The following is a 17,554-nucleotide window of genomic DNA, read 5'->3' as shown; positions in this document are numbered from 1 at the left end:
AAATGTGCTTTCGTTCGGTATAAAAACGTACAAGATCCTTAATTTAACCGACTTTGCATCTCTCTTACAAGACCTCAGTGATAAGACGCGAATCGGAATGTGTAACACGAATTTCAAACATTGTCAGAATTTTTCAGGGATTAGACACAATTATTATTCTCCAACAAAGAGATAGCTCTAGAAATTTCCTATTATGGATCACTGCTATTTAAATTACGTTAAAAAACTTGGTACCTCATAAAATTTCCTTAAACATTAGATATTCAACGAAGGCATTTTGCAACCACTAAGGAAATGCGCAATCTTAATTCAATTTATTAGCGAAGGCGTAGGTCGGAATAGTGGTTTAACCAAGTTAAGTCGCCGGCTTTAGTTAAGTATGCATTAATACTGCCTAAAGCTGCAAGCGATACTCGTATTTTGGAAAGGAGGGTAAAATACGGGGGTGAAAAGACAGCTCACGATGCAGCAGTCATCTTGTATTGCCAGGCGGCGCCCCAGTTTCGGAAAAGGTTTCCAGGTTTGGAAATCGCGGCTGAACTTGCGAATTTGCGAAGTTTTGACCCAGATTCCGAAACGAAAATTGAAAAAGATTTAAAGAGTGTTTTTGATGGGAACTATATATTAATATTTATGTGGCACTGAATAAATAAAACAAAACATTTCCAAGCATATTTATATGTAGTTTTGGCATGCTTTGCTAGATTACGCGGGAAGCATTCCCGTTTAGTGTTTACAAAAGAATCGCCTATCTACATCAAGGGCCCCATGTATCCCCATCAAAACTTTGGACAAGGTACATATATCACGATTTCATCGATTATGGGTAATATGCACACGGCTTGTACCCTGCCTCTGCAGATTTGTAAACAAGACTCCTAGAATTAATGGCTTCTACATTGATTAATAGCATTCGAATTTCATTTTTGCAAGTCTGAAATTTATTTCTGTGAAGAGCATGATACCGGGGAAATTAATATTAAACGATTGTAGGACGTAACATTACTTTCACATTGCCACTATATCCGTACCTGGCAATCCTGCTCCGTTAACAAACTCAAGACAAATTATGATATAATAATAAATATAATTTTGTCTACCGTCGAATAAAGGTGGAATAGAGCATTACACACACAACGATAAAGCTGACGCATTTTTCGAAAGGTTTCAGAGGGCCATCAGCATCTTAACAAAATCTAAATTTGATGAACTGGAATTTCATGAACAATTGGCACGACAAGTATTTTAGCAACGCATTAAACCACACATACAAGTTAGTTATATGCACAGAATATGATGAAGCTAATATCAAAAACGCAGAAGGGGAAAAAACAAAATAAAAAGGAAAATTCTGAAACGCTTAACTCCAGAAACCCCCGAGCACATATTAAACCTAAACTAATTTCCTCGTTTTCCTAATTTTTGTATTTCAACATATAAGTTTCCATTTGAACAAGCAGTTTAATCGAATTTAATTTTATTCATGAATTGTGAGATTCCATTTTTAATTCGTTTTTCCCCTTGTTACAGGTAGACCAATTTCCTGGGCTATGTTGGCTCCGTCAATTACCCCAAAGAGATCCCATGATGGGCCCAATAATCCTGGATTAAGAATATATAAATTTGATAAGGATTCCGGACAAGTAAGTTTACTTCTGTTTGTCATTTAATTAAATTTTTAATTTATGCATTGCCCTCAGGGATTCCGTTAAAATTAAGAAACTTGATAAGATAATCCCAAATAACAGTCGATTCCTATGAAAATTTAATTGACGGTTTCATTGGTATGATATTATAAGGTAGTCCTTAAGGGTATTCCGATATTTAAGGAGCTGATTCTTTGAATTATTGTAAGACGAAAATATTATATAAATGTGTGCCCTAAAATGAGTCGCGTCTGAGATACAGTATATTAAATATTAAGAAAAATAAAATATTTTTCTTCGTATTTTCAAAACGGTGTAAGATATTTTATAGAAACTCGGTATACCTACACAGTACTCGAAACAATGCATTTCCCTTTAATTTAAAAAAATGCTGTAACCATAAACGTGCATAGGGGTTAGCAAGTTAATTCTTATAAGGGAATGGGGCAACGCCACTGGCATTTTCCAAATTGAATACATTATCACAATTGCTGAAAATGACCACCATTTGCCATAATACATGCATTTATCCTTTTTCTCATGGACTCTTGAACAAGTTCAAAAATACCAGGGGTATTGTCCTCATACAACTCCCCTATACGATGTCTTAGATGATTCCTAGTATTGACTGGCGTAGAGTAAACTAATGTTTTTAAATGTCCCCATAAAAAATAATCTAAAAGATTCAATTCCGGGGATCTGGGTGGCCACGAATGGCTTTGATTTACTGTTCCCCGACTTATCCAGTGACCTGCATATTCACGATCCAGATATTCCCTAGCTGTGAGGCTGAAATGTGCTGGAGCCTTATCATGCATAAACCATAGCTGATTTCTGATCAAGATCGGCATATCTTCAAGCAAGATTGGTAGTTCATGTTCAGTAAAATAACGATAGGTATTTCCGTCAAGCCGTGGTGGAAGAAAAAAAAATGGTCGAATAGGGAAATCTCCGATAATGCCAGCCCAGACATTTACGGAAAACTGATGCTGGTGATGAATTTCTACCATGGCGTGTGGGTTTTCTTCAGCTTATACATGATTGTTTGTGAAAATTTTTAATATAATTTCGGGGAAAGCTTGCCTCATCGGTATAAAGAATAAAGCTAGTAAACATGGAATTTTCTTCTATTTTTTGAAGTAGCCACTGGCAAAAATTTTGACTTTGAATATAATCAACTAGAAGCAATACTTGCATTCTCTCTATGTGGTACAATATAACTGGTTATCTTTGGTGTTATATTACGCATCAGTTCTCAAACAGTCTTAAAAATGTTCAATTTTTCTAGTACTTGTTTGAGAATCAGTTATTTAATTAAGAATGGTTTCCTCTAGTTCTGGTGTACTCACCGTTTTAGGGTTCCTAACAATATCAAAACTATTTACCAAAGTTACAGTTTCGCAACGTCGTCGATTTTTGTACAGGGTGCGCGTCATTGAGGGTATTTTTCGTGATAAATACGACGCGTTTCAATTGCATTACCATTAGCAAAACCATAGTCAAAATGTATTCCTGCCATTTCTTGATTCTTCATTCGAGCATTCGGATATTTCGAAAAATTCTTATGAGCACAATTTGACTAAGACGTTGACTTAAAAAACAATTAAAATCGCGGACCACGATTAAAAGCAACACGTAGTATGTACGTAGTACATCATTTGTTTTGCATGGCCAATTTTACCTCTTTAACAAATTTTCTATTATTTTCAGCATAGATTTTCAACGGGGCATATTTTTTTCTCAAGAACAACTTATCGTATTAAAAAAAACACAAGAAACCTTTTTGGTGAATTTTGAATCGATAATTCAAAAAATGTATCCAATTTGAAAAACGCCAAAGACATATCGTCCATTCCTCGCATAAGAATTAACATGGTAATTCCTACGCACGTCTATGCTTATAACATTTTCTTTAAATTGAAGGGAAATGCATTGTTTGGACTACTGTGTAGGTATACCGAGTTTCAATAAAATATCTTACGCCATTTTGAAAATACGAAGAAACATATTTTATTTTCCTTAATATTTAACACCCTATATCTTGGAGACGAGTCATTTTAGGACATACATCTATGTAATATTTTTATCTTAAAATGCTCCAGACAATCAGCTCCTTAAATGTCGGAACATCTTTTGGGACCACCCTGTAGTGGCAAAGCAAAATTTTCCTCGTGTTTCATTTGACAGGAATAAGACTCATTTGCACTGCCGTCAGAATTTTTCATTACTGCATGTCATTGCACTCCTTAATTTAGTGGGTTTCATTAGGGCAGTTTCATAAAAATATTTATATTATTATTAACACATATACAGAGTGAGTTGTAATAGAACCGACACAGAGTAGGTGTGTATAGGGGATCTCAAAATAAGACGATTTGTTGATTTTTTTACGATTGATAGTTGAGGAGATATTGAACTGCAAAGTTGACTTGTAAATTTCTAAAAAACAACATATTTCAACAATGCGTCATCACGACACAACCAAATTTAGAACGTGTTTATTCTTAAATCGATAGATGCTCAGTAAAGGTTGGATTAGGGATAAGGTAAGGCTTGAAAGAGTTTTTTATCTGTTAAGCAACTAACAAACGAACAATATCATTTAATAACAAATTTATTCTAAAACTTTTATTCCTTTTCAAAGGTTGTCGAAATCCTTATCATTTTTGAAATTTGGTTAAGTTCTATCTCACAAAACTGCGATTTTATCAAAAATAATGAGGTTTTCGACAAATTTTGAAGAATAATAAAAGTTTTAAAAATAAAATTGCTATTAAATGGTATTATCCGTTGGTTAGTTACTTTATAGGTAAAAAATTCCAACTCTTTTAAACTTTACCTTACCCCTAATTGAATCTTTATTGAGCATCTATCGATTTCATTTATCTACCAATTAAAAATGTTGATAGGTCAAATATGTTCCTTTGGTAGCGTTGTGATGACTCACTACTGAAATATGCTGTTTTTTAGAAATTCACAAGCCAACTTCAGAGGTCAATATCTCCTCAACTATCAACCGTAGAAAAAAATCAACAAATCATCATATTTTGAGGTCCCCCACACGCACCTACTCTGTATCGGTTCCGTTACGACTGACCCTATATTTCCGTAATTCATCTGAAAGAATAAAATCAAATTGGAAAGGGTGTTAACCCTCGATGGCAATGATCAAACACTTATAAAGGGTGTTTCCCCCTGTTTAAACCCCATCCTTCAGCTTCTATGTATTTAAGGCACATTTATTATCTCACCTGGCCCATATACGCCATGACGCTCGATCCTTCTTGTCATTACTTTGTTAAATTAATACAAAACTTAATAAATTATTTCAGTCCATTTTCCCGGCCTTTAATTACTGCTGCTCTACTCATCCTTGACAGAATATCTGCGCCAGCGCCTCTCCTTTATCCGTTCCTTAGTTAAATATACACACAACTCTGGCAATACTGCAGCTCCTGCGAGAGGATATGAAAGTGCGGAAACGGAAATGAGACTTGTAGCTATCAGTTCCCGCTTGGATCACTGGCAAACACCTTTATATGCATGTATATAGGTTTGGAATATGCTTCTGGAATAGGTTTATATGTAAGGAAATCCGCACTAGGCGTCCTCCTTGGGGGAGATAAACCAAAGATATGTTGCCTTGTATCTTGGGGGAATAATTCGCTCAAGCTAAAGTTGGAGTGGTGTATTGGATATCCCACATTGAAGGCCAATTCCGAATGATATATTGCTTATCTATGTCACCTATACGGGATTTGAATAGTCAAATATTGATCCAAACCATTCCCTATGGGGCACATGTGGAAAAATAAGGAAACTTCGACATCTAAATAAATATTCTAAGCTACGTCTCTCTTGTGATCCAGACTCAGTTGTGTGCTGAGACTGTTTAAACACGAACATAGTGAGATAGGTCGAAGTTAAAGTCTGTTTGCGTCTGACAAACAGGGAAACAGAATAAGCAAATCCGGTACGTGTAAGTTTATTGACAGCTTGCGTCGACTTACATTACAATTCCGATGAAGTTTATGTTTTAGTTAGGATGGAATTTTGCATTATTATGTTTCATATAATGCATCTATGCATAATTTGTCTGTCTTTGAGGAAATCTCGACATCGGAAATATGATCGGGGAAATGCCCATCATTCTTTACCCAGCGTCCGATTCTTCAATTTGTGCTTCCCTTTCCTAACAAATAAATCACCTGCATCGAGAACTACCAACTAAAGCAATTATCCTTGTTGCAGGTTTTCGACTACACCCAGTATTATCTCGACTTGACGGCTGCTAATAGCAACGGGAAGGCAGATTGGATAGTGGAGTATAACTTTAGCACTTACTATGGAATTAACGACATAACTCCTGCAAATTTGCATAGTCTGGCAGACAAGTTTACGCAAGAGACCTCAACTGACAACAGCGTTTTTAACAAGTGAGTACTCGCTTCCCGATATCTCCTTAATTAGTTTCTGATGTGATAGTTAATTATATTATGAACACAAAATTCTGAGGCTGATATATTTAAGTAGAAAGCGATTTTGGTATGGCACAGATTATGTGTACAGGGTGTGCATAAAGTATAGAATAAATTCGTTTTCTCGGTCTGGAATTAAAATAGTAAAAAATACTTGGACACGTCGACTTTACAGTTCCACATATTTTGGTTGGATAACATTAGCCGTGACGTCATCATTGTTCCAAATATGACGTCAGTATTAATTTTTTAATGGTAACCCCTGTTATTGATCACTTTATGTGAAAGGGCGCACTTTTTTATGTACAGGACATAACCTTTTTTACTATGTTACATAACACATTTTTTGATAAATTCTCAAAAACATATTTTTCTTCACGGCACAACGACAAAAGATAGAGATCCACTAAACGAATCGGAGTAGTCTCTTGTTGATTTATTTGGTGGGTTTGTTTATTTATTTCGATAGAAAAGGTATTTTTATTCATTTAATACACGACATTTTCATATTTGTTAGTTTTGGTTTGACTTCGCGAATGTTTGATTTCAAATAAAAGTTGCATTACAATGCGTTTATCCATCACACAAAGAATTGAAATTTTTATGATGGCTGTGGTGATAGAGTGCGAACGCAACAGGACGTGTGTATTTTATTTAACAACAAATATTCGGACAGATCAATAAGCCAATCAGTGGTCAGCAAAATTAAGAGAAAGTTTCGAAATGCTGGTTCTGTTGAAAATAAGTCGAAGACTGGGCGTTCTGCTATCAGTGAAGATAAGAAATCAAATATTTTACCAGCTTTACAAGAAAATTAACATTGGAGAAATCAGCAACTTAATCGCGATTATGATTTTTCTACTTCATCTCTACATAAGGTTTTAAAATCTGAAAAATGGCATTCCTATAAAATACATCTTGTACACGAATTAATTGAAGATGATCCAGACCGACAAATGCAAATCTGTCAAACCCTAATGGATATGTGTCATAATTACCTTCGCCAAGTTGAAAATATTACACTTTCAGATGAATCAACTTTTACATTAACCGAGGCAGTTAATAGACAAAACTGCCGCTCTTGAACAAAGGAAAATCCCACATGGATGAGAGAAAACTACACCCAATATGCTGGAAAAATTAATGTTTGAGCAGGCATTGTCAAAAATCAGATCATTAAGCCCTACTTTTTTGAAGGAATTTTGAACGGTCCAAGACACCTTGAATTTTGATAACAACATTTAATCCCAGCTTAAAGACCTTTATTTCCCAGTTCTAATAACCCAATGACACATGATGAAAATTTATGCTTCCAACAAGATGGTGCACTACCGCATTATGCAGTTCGAGTTAAGCAATATTTCAATGATGTAGCACTTCCCAACAGATGGATTGGAAGGCATGGATTTATTGAATGGCCACCAAGGTCTCCGGATCTTAATCCTTTAGACTATTTTTTGAGGGACCATTTAAAAAATGTTGTGTACAAAACTAGACCAGAAACAATTGACGACTTAAAAACCAGGATCAAAAGAGAATGCACTAATATTAGTCAAGAAACAATAAATATGATTCAGCATGAATTTATCCACCATTTGGAATACTGCCAGGCGCAAGAAGAGTTTCTATTTGAACATTTAATTCAGTAAATACTTATTGTTCTTACTTATTAAATACTGTTTCGTTAAAATTTGTTTTACCGTCAGCGTAAAGGAAAATATGTTTTTTGAGAATTTATCATAGTAAAAAAGTTTATGTTCTGTACATAAAAAAATGCGCCCTTTCACATAAAATGATCAAAAACAGGGGTTACCATTAAAAAAAATTAACACCGACGTCATATCTGGAACAATGATAACGCCACGACTAATGTTATCCAACCAAAATATGTGGAATTATAAACTAAAGTCGACGTGTCCGAGCATTATTTATTATTTTAATTCCAGACCGAGAAAATGCATTTATTCCATATTTTATATACACCCTGCATATGTTGAGTCTTTTGACTATAAAAATCGCATTTTAAGGGCTGAACGCCATTGTCTATTTTAAAGTTGGCTTTATTTACAATGGGACTAAATATGGCGTGAACCAATCTCTTATGCAAAATAGTCTCCCAAAATTGTTATGCATCCCAAGTTCCAAGACGAATCCAGAAATGCAATAATATACAGGCTATTCCATTTAAAATATGCAGGTCGACATCAACTTCCTGGATAACAGTAAGCGTAGCAGCAATGCGGAACTCATCAGTTGATCCGGAATAATTTCGTACCCATGTGTACAAAATCTCATTAAATTCCTATAAACGGCTAACGAAATATTGTGCGCGTTCGAAAATTTTGTTACACTCTGTATACATTGAAAGCTTGGGCTTAGCAAAGCCGCATCATCGTGTGATGTAACGAGAGATTGATGGGTTTTTTTTAAATCTAGTATATAAAACATAATTTAAATTATGCACACCTTTTCGACTTCTTACTAGGACGCTTTCCTAACGATTATTTCCTTATATTAAAGTATCCATTTTTTATAAATAACTCTATCTAAATACACGCTAATTCCTTCTCCAACTGTAATACCGACACGACATTTATTAAACAAATCTCACTTCGTCAGTCATAGAATTTCATATTCAGCTTTTCATCTTGTATATGTGCCTCAATTAGAAGGGAGTTAAAGGATTTATTGAAGTTGGTGAAATAATAGTTACTACAGTGTTCTTGTGGTTTAGAAAATAACAATTTACTAGAAGTAACGTAGTCATCCAAAAATTAGAGTGCATCGTTGGAACTGCTTTGCACCCCAAAGGCAGCTCAAAATCAATTAATACACTTAATCCCATGAAGTCTCTTTAATCTAAATTGGTATGCATCTATTACTTACCCTTGTTCCAGGTATTACAAAGCAAACTCAGTTCGCATCCACAATCGGCCATCCGCCTCCTGCGATGACGTCTGCGTCCATACTCATTACTGCGCAATAACCCGTGTGGACTACACTGAGCATGCGGAATGCTTAAAAATCGATGCCAGTGCCCTCTCATCTTCATCTCCTCCAATTTCCTCCAGCGCAAGAAGTGACATACTTTTCATGGTTATTTGTGTGTTGAACAATATAATTTTCATGCTTGGCGGACTTGCGATCATATGATGTGCTTCTGCAGGTCGAACGCTGTAAATGTGATGTGCTCAGTTTAAATCCGGTATGTGTAAATTATGTAAGTAAACGCGGAATTTGGTGGTGGCTTAACTATCTGAATGTCGGCCTTTCAAGTCCAAATTGCGAAAGTTTCATTACTAAATTTAGTAATACATAAATTGTAAATTATTATAAAATGGCTGTGGTTTTTTACATGTACCTATTAAATACTGCAAACATGTTTATTAACATTACTACGTATTGTACTATAATAAATGTAGGCTTTTATTGTATTTGTAACAATAAATTAATTTTTAGACATAGGTATTCGTGAAGCTGTATAAAATTAATATAGATAGTTATATTGTTTACAAGCAAGAGAGATGTTTAATCTCTTTAGTTTAGAATTTACTACAACATATTCAAAATTTATGAAGGCTTTCATTTGTGGCCTTTTCCTGTTTTAAAGTACTCCTTAAGGTTAATTTCAGCAAACGAAATTGGAGAATTATTTTATGTATAAAGAAAAATATTTCAAAACTGCACTTTGAATATACGCTTTCACTAGAAATCTGGGTAGAGTAGCATTTAACAAATTTATCGTTCTGTATAAAAGAATTACTAATCTGTGATAATTTATTAATTGTAAAATGGTCCAACAACCCTAGTTTGACTTATCGAATATAATTTCACATGATTAATAATAAATCATTGTTTCAATCATAGCGGCTTTCGAATATTTACCGTTTATAACTAGAAATTGTCTGCTCCGTTCCATATTATTACGTGTATTTAGTTGTTGAACAGAATTCCTGCATTATAAATATAATATATATTAATTGTACATTTGTGTTTTATTTGTTTAAAGATTAGAGAATCCGAAAGAGAATTTATAGAAATTTAATTGGGCTGCATTTATACCATATCGTAAAACGACAAACAAATGGGATCGTGTTTGTAAAAAGCATCGCACATAAATTTGCATTTCAGAACAGGCGACATTCTTTTATTATTCAGGATTTTCAGGGTCACAGTTTGAGTTGAACTTTCTAATACTGGTTTCTCAATAAGACACGCAACTAATTTTTCTATAGGTTCCATGGAATAGTTTCTCACAATACTTCTCGCAATAACTGAGAATTTTAATATTCTAAAAAACGCAACAATTAGCAAAATAATTATAAAATGATACATGTTCAGGTATTTTTAATTTCAATGTAAGATTCTTAAAGAAAAGCTATTCGGGAAACAAATTTTTAACTTACCGTCTCTTGCCCTAGAGATCTAACTGGACGTACATGGAAACATGATTTTTCCAATTAGAGGTAAAATATTAAAAATAGATAAAGTTTGCGAAGAGACCTTCTATTTATAATTTAAAAAGATGTGTCCACATAACATTTTCCATTCAAATTATAAGTAAATATACAGGATGTCCCTGAAATGACTATGCAACACTTGACCAAAAATTTTTTAAACAACTTTTTAGACATACTTATCTATATCCTATGTTGCTTCGTTTTGCTACTACAGGGCGCCAAAATTCTCAAATGAATATCATTTTTTCGAAAGAGTTATTAAACCCTTTTACCAATTTTCACTAATTTTGAAGCTAAGAATTATTACCTAAATTGGCGTGTTTTGACGTAAGCAGATTTTTTTAATGCAGGGAAATATAAAAAATGGCGCGTGGTTCATAAATAAAAATTTGTATTTTTATTTCCTCCTGTACGAATGACTTTAATTTTTTTCTACGCCAATAGTTGACTTTATTTTGAAACTTTTTGTCTCGAATTAAAATTTCGTCAGACACACAGTTCCTCTGTAAAAAAATATTTACGGTGCTTTGCAATTCCTCATTGTTATTTAGTCGGGACGAAAATATAAAAAAGTTTTAATTCTAAATAACTACCAACTTAGTTTAATTCTTATAACAAATGTTCAAAATGTTGCCCGTATTCCTGAATACATAAATTTGTTTCAGAAAATTAATCTGTACTTTGGGCATCCCGTCGGATTTTTTTTAAAGTTACTTTCACATGAATTGCAAAGTATCGTAAATAATTTTTTTTGTAGAGAAATTGTATGTCTGGCGAAACTTTTACAAGAGACAAAAAAATTTTAAAATTAAGTGGAAAAGAAAATTTTTAAATTATTCATACAGGGGTAACAAAAAATACAAACTTTTACTTACAAACCACACGCCATTTGTAATATTTCCACGCATTGAAAAAAGATCCCGCTTTCATCAAAATACGGCAATTTATGTAATAACTCTTAGCTCCAAAATTAGTGAAAATCAATAACAACGTTTAGCAATTATTTCGAAAAAACGATATGGATTAGAGAACTTTGGCGCCTTGCAGCGACAAAACGAAATAACAATACATATAGGGGAGCTTGCCTAGAACACCTTATTTTCGGTTAAAGAATTTTGAATCAAGCCTTTTACACTTATTTCAGGAATACCCTGTATATTAAAACAAAACAAGGGGCTTTACTTCATGGGGCTGCAGCAGTGTACATGAATTTTTATCTTCAGGTTTTTATTGTAATCTTCCCATAACCATCATAGAGGATCTAAGAAGGCCTAAAAAGGTCGGGAGATGAATAGTCTAAAAGAGAATACTTTGGGTCACACTGATTTCTTTAGTTTCATTTGAAACGTTATTTTTTATCCATTTGAATACCACACATTTGACTAATTATTTAATGAGCGAACAACTTATAGACAAAATCTGCAAATTGAAGAAAAACATTCTATTATTAATGTACGTGCGAGTTTTCCCTTTTATAAGAAAACACTGGCAGGAATGATTTTAAAGTTATTTAATGAAAAGATACATAATTATTGCTTAGTAATAAGGCCCTGACTCGGACACCTCGTTAAGATGGAATGAATGCAACTTGGGTCGACCTTAAGGAGAGAAAAAATAAGAAAAACAAACAAGGAGGAGACAGTGCCCAATTTCACCGGATGAACCGGAATACACCCGCGGTCTTAAATAATATCAATTAACAAACATCCAGAAATTTATGGGATTTGAAAAAATATACGAGAGCCGTAAGATCTATCGATTCTAGAGTTTATACAATTAAAAATGAAAACATTTAAAGTTCTTTGAATCGTCGTGAATCTGACTCACTTTTATTTTTGTCTTCGATTTAAAAATTTTTTTTGGAATGTGTCTAAGACAATGAAGTACCGTATGATCTGATGAGACTCTTCTCGAATAACTCCCACACGTAAATGGTAATATGTTCTTTCTAATCTATTGATTATTAAAGGAAGAATACAAATGTATTTAATTAATTTTTCAGAAATTGTATGTAGATAAACCTATTAGTATCACTGAAATCGGCTAAAAAAATCTGTTAAATGCATTAGTAAAATAGAGGGTGCGTCCTTAAAAAAACTTGATATCAAAACTGAAAAACCGCTCCAAGTAGAAAAGTTTGGAATATGATTGCACCCTAAAATCTTCAAGATATTACTATTCGAACTTTTGCTCTCTGTTCCATAGTAGCCAAAATACGACACCACACCCAACTAAAAGGTCTTTCAAAAACGCTCTATATATCTAAAACGAATCAAGTTAACTATAAAACAATCAGACCATAAAACTTTACTTGGAAATTGGACGCGAGAATATGCAGACAATTTTCTATTACGGTTTGCCTAGAAGCCATAAATCCATCTGAAAGGCGCCACCCCCGTATGTCACACGAATGAAGATGTATTTAGCAGGACAAACTTTAGCCGATACTTCATTCGTTTTTTATATTTTATATTTCATTCGACATGTTTCCAAAGACCTTCTGCCATTTTCCAGACCATTTTTGATAAAGCAGATGAAACGGCGCTGGGTCTTAAATCAAATCAATTGATTTCACGTTTGAGGAAAGCATTGTTAGGAAACACTTAATAAGCAATATTTGTTGTGTTGCTATTGAAGTCTAAAGAATCAGAAAAGAGATGTCATACCTTTTGATTTATTTTGTACAAATCACCCCCATCCTTAAGAACTGAAGAAAGTAGCAAAGTGCCTCCAACGTTTTGTTACCTAATTCTCCTGCTTTTTCTATAGTCTAATCCAACCATCTATCACATCTTTTATCGCGTTTCTTGCTTTCGCAGATCATTCCTTGTTATTCCCCCGCATTATCAGCATTTTTCTGAATTTCCAAACGAAATACACTCAGGCGTTTTATTAGCATAATAAATTGCTTAGGGAATAAGTAACACCCCCGTGCTGCGAATTGTTAGCATCGCTCATATTAAGTTGAAAACAAACAGTCGTTATTCATTGGCCTGTCTAAGCAATTCCAACAAATCATTAAAAATAATTGGACATGAATTGCCATAAAACATTAAAAAGCGAGCATTTAACAAAGAATGTCAATATACAAAAACTACTGCCGGAATATTATTACCTGCACTTTTTTACATTGAAAATTCAAACACACGTTTGACGAAGAGTTTTGTTTGCTGCAAAAGAATTAATATGAATTATCACTGACACGTTCTTCTGCTAATCCTGCTAAATCAGTTTTTGTTGATGTGAAAATGGCAATTCGTAGCGAGAACAAATTGGTAGAAGCCGGATTTTATTTTCGGGAAAATATTCTCTTTCACCGATTAACAAAAAAAGCTACCTTTTAATGGCACTAAACGGGTTGCAAAATGATACATTAGTACCGATGCTGTAAAGTAACACGCAAGTTTTGTTCCGCTGGCGCGTTTCTGTTTAATGACACTGTTGGGAATCTTCACCCAATAATAAATTTCTTTCTTTGCCAACGTAAACCCTTCTTAATCACCCTTAAGGGCAGTGTTTACATTATCCAAATGCATACACATTCCACACTCTTCCCACGCTCATAACTCTTCTCACCCATCATTTTTCTCACACCTTCATGGCACCGTATTGATAAGCAATCCTTATTCCCCTGCACTAATAATTCACACTAATTGGTATGACTATGAGGTGGTAAAAATATATATGGATAAGATGAGGTTCACATTCGGTGGGAAAATTAAGTTTTTGAGTCAGTCTCAGACAGTCATATGTATATAGTCTCTCACACAACACACAACGCCTCTTCAACACCTCTCCAACTCTCTTTTTATACTCCTACAGCCTTAGTAGGATCTCAATACTGCTCTCAATTAAAACATAACATTTGCCCTGTTCCAAAAAAACTCCCGATCGTCAAAAGTTCTTGATAACCGGTGGTCGCTTGTGGTTCTCTAGTTTACCCTAACTTTACACTTTGTTATGACTCTTGCCACTTGTGCAGTAATGTTGGACATTTAATCAAATAAATATAAGTGTTTTGTTATCAAGTGTGTTTGTTCTGCATTGGTTCAGCGCCAAATAAGCTGTGGTCCTTCGAACAAAAATAAGATATACACAAAAGAGATACAGTTCACCTCGGCACTGCCAATCAACTGTGCCCCCCTTGTGTCTGGGGTGAGGCAGCAAGCAAAACGTCAACTTGCCCCGTTCAGACACATTTTGCCAATGATGAGAGAAAAACGGGTCAATCGATATCAATGGGAGGGAAAATTATATATTTTATTTAGCGAAAATCACCTCTCGTCTAATATGAAAAGTAAAATATGAAAAAGATCGCGAGCTCCTTGCCATGTCGTCGTCACTATTAAACGAAGACAAAGTTTTCAACTTTCACTTAAGAGCCCCTAAACTGCGTTTCCTAGAGCCGAAGACTGCACAAATCAGCATGCTTTTAAACATAAAATATGGCCCAAGACTAAAGAAAATCTTTGCAACAGGCATTTAAACTTTTAAGAGCCTCTTAGGCACTCTGGCGATCATCTAACTTCGCTGGAAATGAGAAACTAAAACTTCAGTTTGTCGTTTAAAGAATGAGTCGGAAAGTTCCTCAAAGTGACTCACTTAATGAAAATAAATTCTAGCGGCGTGAAATTTGTTAGGCTATTTGTTACTATTTCCTTTGGGACCATGGTAAAAAGATATATTTTATACAGGATTTTGTCATCCTCGTAAAATTATTAGTTGGTATGTAAAGAGGGTGTTTAAATCGGATCAGCTAAAATAATATTGTACCCCGAAAAGACAGAAAGCAAGAGGATTTGCCGCATAGACTTGTAGAGCTTTGGGTCGGCTTCTCGTTTCGAACTTTTAATGCCCTAATTTACATTAATATAAAGTAAGGCGCAAGACGGATTAAGCTATAATAATGACAGACTCAAATAATATGTAAATCAGGGAAAATGGCTTTTCTAGTTGAGCAAAATTGTTTCACTCAAACGGGCTCTCTGCTTATTGATACAGACGAGCCGATTTGCATTTATGAAGTATATCTCACCCAGCTAAAGGATGTCGATATTAATGCATAAATAATGAGAAAGAACACCGAATTTGTTGTAGTAGGTATCTGTCTGCGATAACTGTGGCAAATGCATGCAATTCCGATTAATTTCTAGATGTGGGCTTTAATTAAGGAAATATGCGAACCATCCAGAATTTGAACTCCATCAGGAATGGCAACACTACATTTCTTAGCCATACGTGGGATATCATCTTACGGCACAAATATTTATCAATATGCATATTCCATGTCTAAGTAAAACACATAGATAGCAAATTCATGTTTGCAATATTAAAGATACCATTCTGGTAAATGTTCTTCAAATACCGAATAAAAGTACATCGGAAGGAAATTCTTTATGTCCATATTAAACATTAAGTTGGAGCCCAATGTTCCAATCTGCTAAAATGTAGTAAAAACTTTATGTACTGGAAAATAGGTAAATATAAGAAAATGACTTGTTAGTGTAGAAAGCTTCTGCAAGAGCGCTTTTGTGTCTCAAAATGGTCTCAAGTTACGCAAGTATTAAAAAATAAATTCGCCTTTAAAGTGTTTTTAGAACAGTCTAACAAAAAGCTTTAAAGAAATGGGCTTTTGAGTTGGCAGTATTTCATTAATTTTATAACCTCTTTGCTTCGATATTGGAAATTGACGCCACAAATTTTAACCACAGTTTTACGTTTATGGGCACCTAAATTCGAGTAAAAAGTATTGTTAAACTTTATGAAGTGGCTCTAAACGGTTCGCGCATGTTTCCAACGCTCTATATTGAGCTGCGTGTTGATTAGGAAGCAGATAAATCTAAGCAATTCTTAAACAAAATCCGATGCAAAATTCAAATAAAGGCTAATTAGAATTTCACGTAGTAATCCAACAAAAGCAGAGAGGTTGTAATTAATCCTGTAGAGTTGTAAAACTTTCATGGTTCACTGACCTGCATTGGCCGACACTCTAATATTTCCATCTTTCCATATACAAATTCGAGGGCCATTAAAAGTTTTCATAACTTTTCAATTATCATTATGTTCCAACTAGCTAATCCACATGTCCAACATAAGGTAAAATTTAATGCGTATAATTGCATAATAACATAGAGGTAATTCCTAAATGTTTAGAGTAAGTACCCTTTTATGTTATTAAGTACTTTTGATTCAAATTTGGATTTCCTGAAGTATGTGAAAGACTGAGAAATATGTGTCGTTCGTAGACTGTATCTCGGCTATTATGGAAGATAGAACAGTAGTTACGATGGCAATATCTTGAAGATCTCAAATTTCAATGCAGTAGCGTGCCCTAAATTCGTTTATCCAGAGCGATATTTCAGTTGTGATATAAAGTTATCTTATTTTAAATGGGACACCCTATAAGTTATTGATTCGTCCGATAGGATTCCACTGTACGGCTGACCCCTACGTTATAAGGCTTTTTGTATTTATCCCTAATAGTTTCTGAAAAAATAATTAAAACTGTATTTTTCCCATAGGAAGCAATATTTTAGAAAGAACTCTCCCTCGAGACCGCCTCTCCCAAATCTAACGGGTAATGTTCTTTCTAAAACATTGCTTCTTATGGGAAAGATACATTTATCGTTTTGCCTAAACCCCATAAATCCGTCGAAAAGGCGCCACCCTGTTCAATACTACATCCTGCCGTGTAATAAGAGCTTTGCGCCAACAGAGAGGAAAACCGATTCAGGACCGTCAGGAACAGTCAGAAATATGCGTAGTATACCGATAGAGGCTCCTTGCATATATTTCTACCAGTTTCTGATGGTCGTGAATTAGTTTTCTTTCCTGTTGGAACAGAGCTTACATTTATTCATTGTGAATCATCTTTTATATTCCTTCCGAGTAAAATGGATTTCGATCGTTTTGTCGATATCGGACAATTTATAGTAACTTGAGGGAAATTAGTTTCTGAATAATATTGTCA

At 34.4% G+C, this 17,554-nt stretch overlaps 1 protein-coding gene across 1 annotated transcript in view; it reads left to right on the top strand.

The window, feature by feature from the left end:
- Positions 1–10,109, top strand: part of LOC136416779 (acid sphingomyelinase-like phosphodiesterase 3b) — a 145,674-nt gene extending 135,565 nt beyond the window's left edge. Inside the window, exons 7-9 of the mRNA XM_066402138.1 lie at positions 1,531–1,643; positions 5,898–6,082; positions 9,022–10,109. Of these exons, the coding sequence (XP_066258235.1) occupies positions 1,531–1,643; positions 5,898–6,082; positions 9,022–9,277 (554 nt within the window). The 3' untranslated portion in view covers positions 9,278–10,109. The remainder of the gene's footprint in view (positions 1–1,530; positions 1,644–5,897; positions 6,083–9,021) is intronic.
- Positions 10,110–17,554: the final 7,445 nt, after the last annotated feature.

Source organism: Euwallacea similis, chromosome 25, assembly GCF_039881205.1.
Source record: "Euwallacea similis isolate ESF13 chromosome 25, ESF131.1, whole genome shotgun sequence".
In the NCBI taxonomy this organism is placed as follows: Eukaryota; Metazoa; Arthropoda; class Insecta; order Coleoptera; family Curculionidae; genus Euwallacea; species Euwallacea similis.
This window is presented reverse-complemented; position numbering and strand designations above follow the sequence as displayed.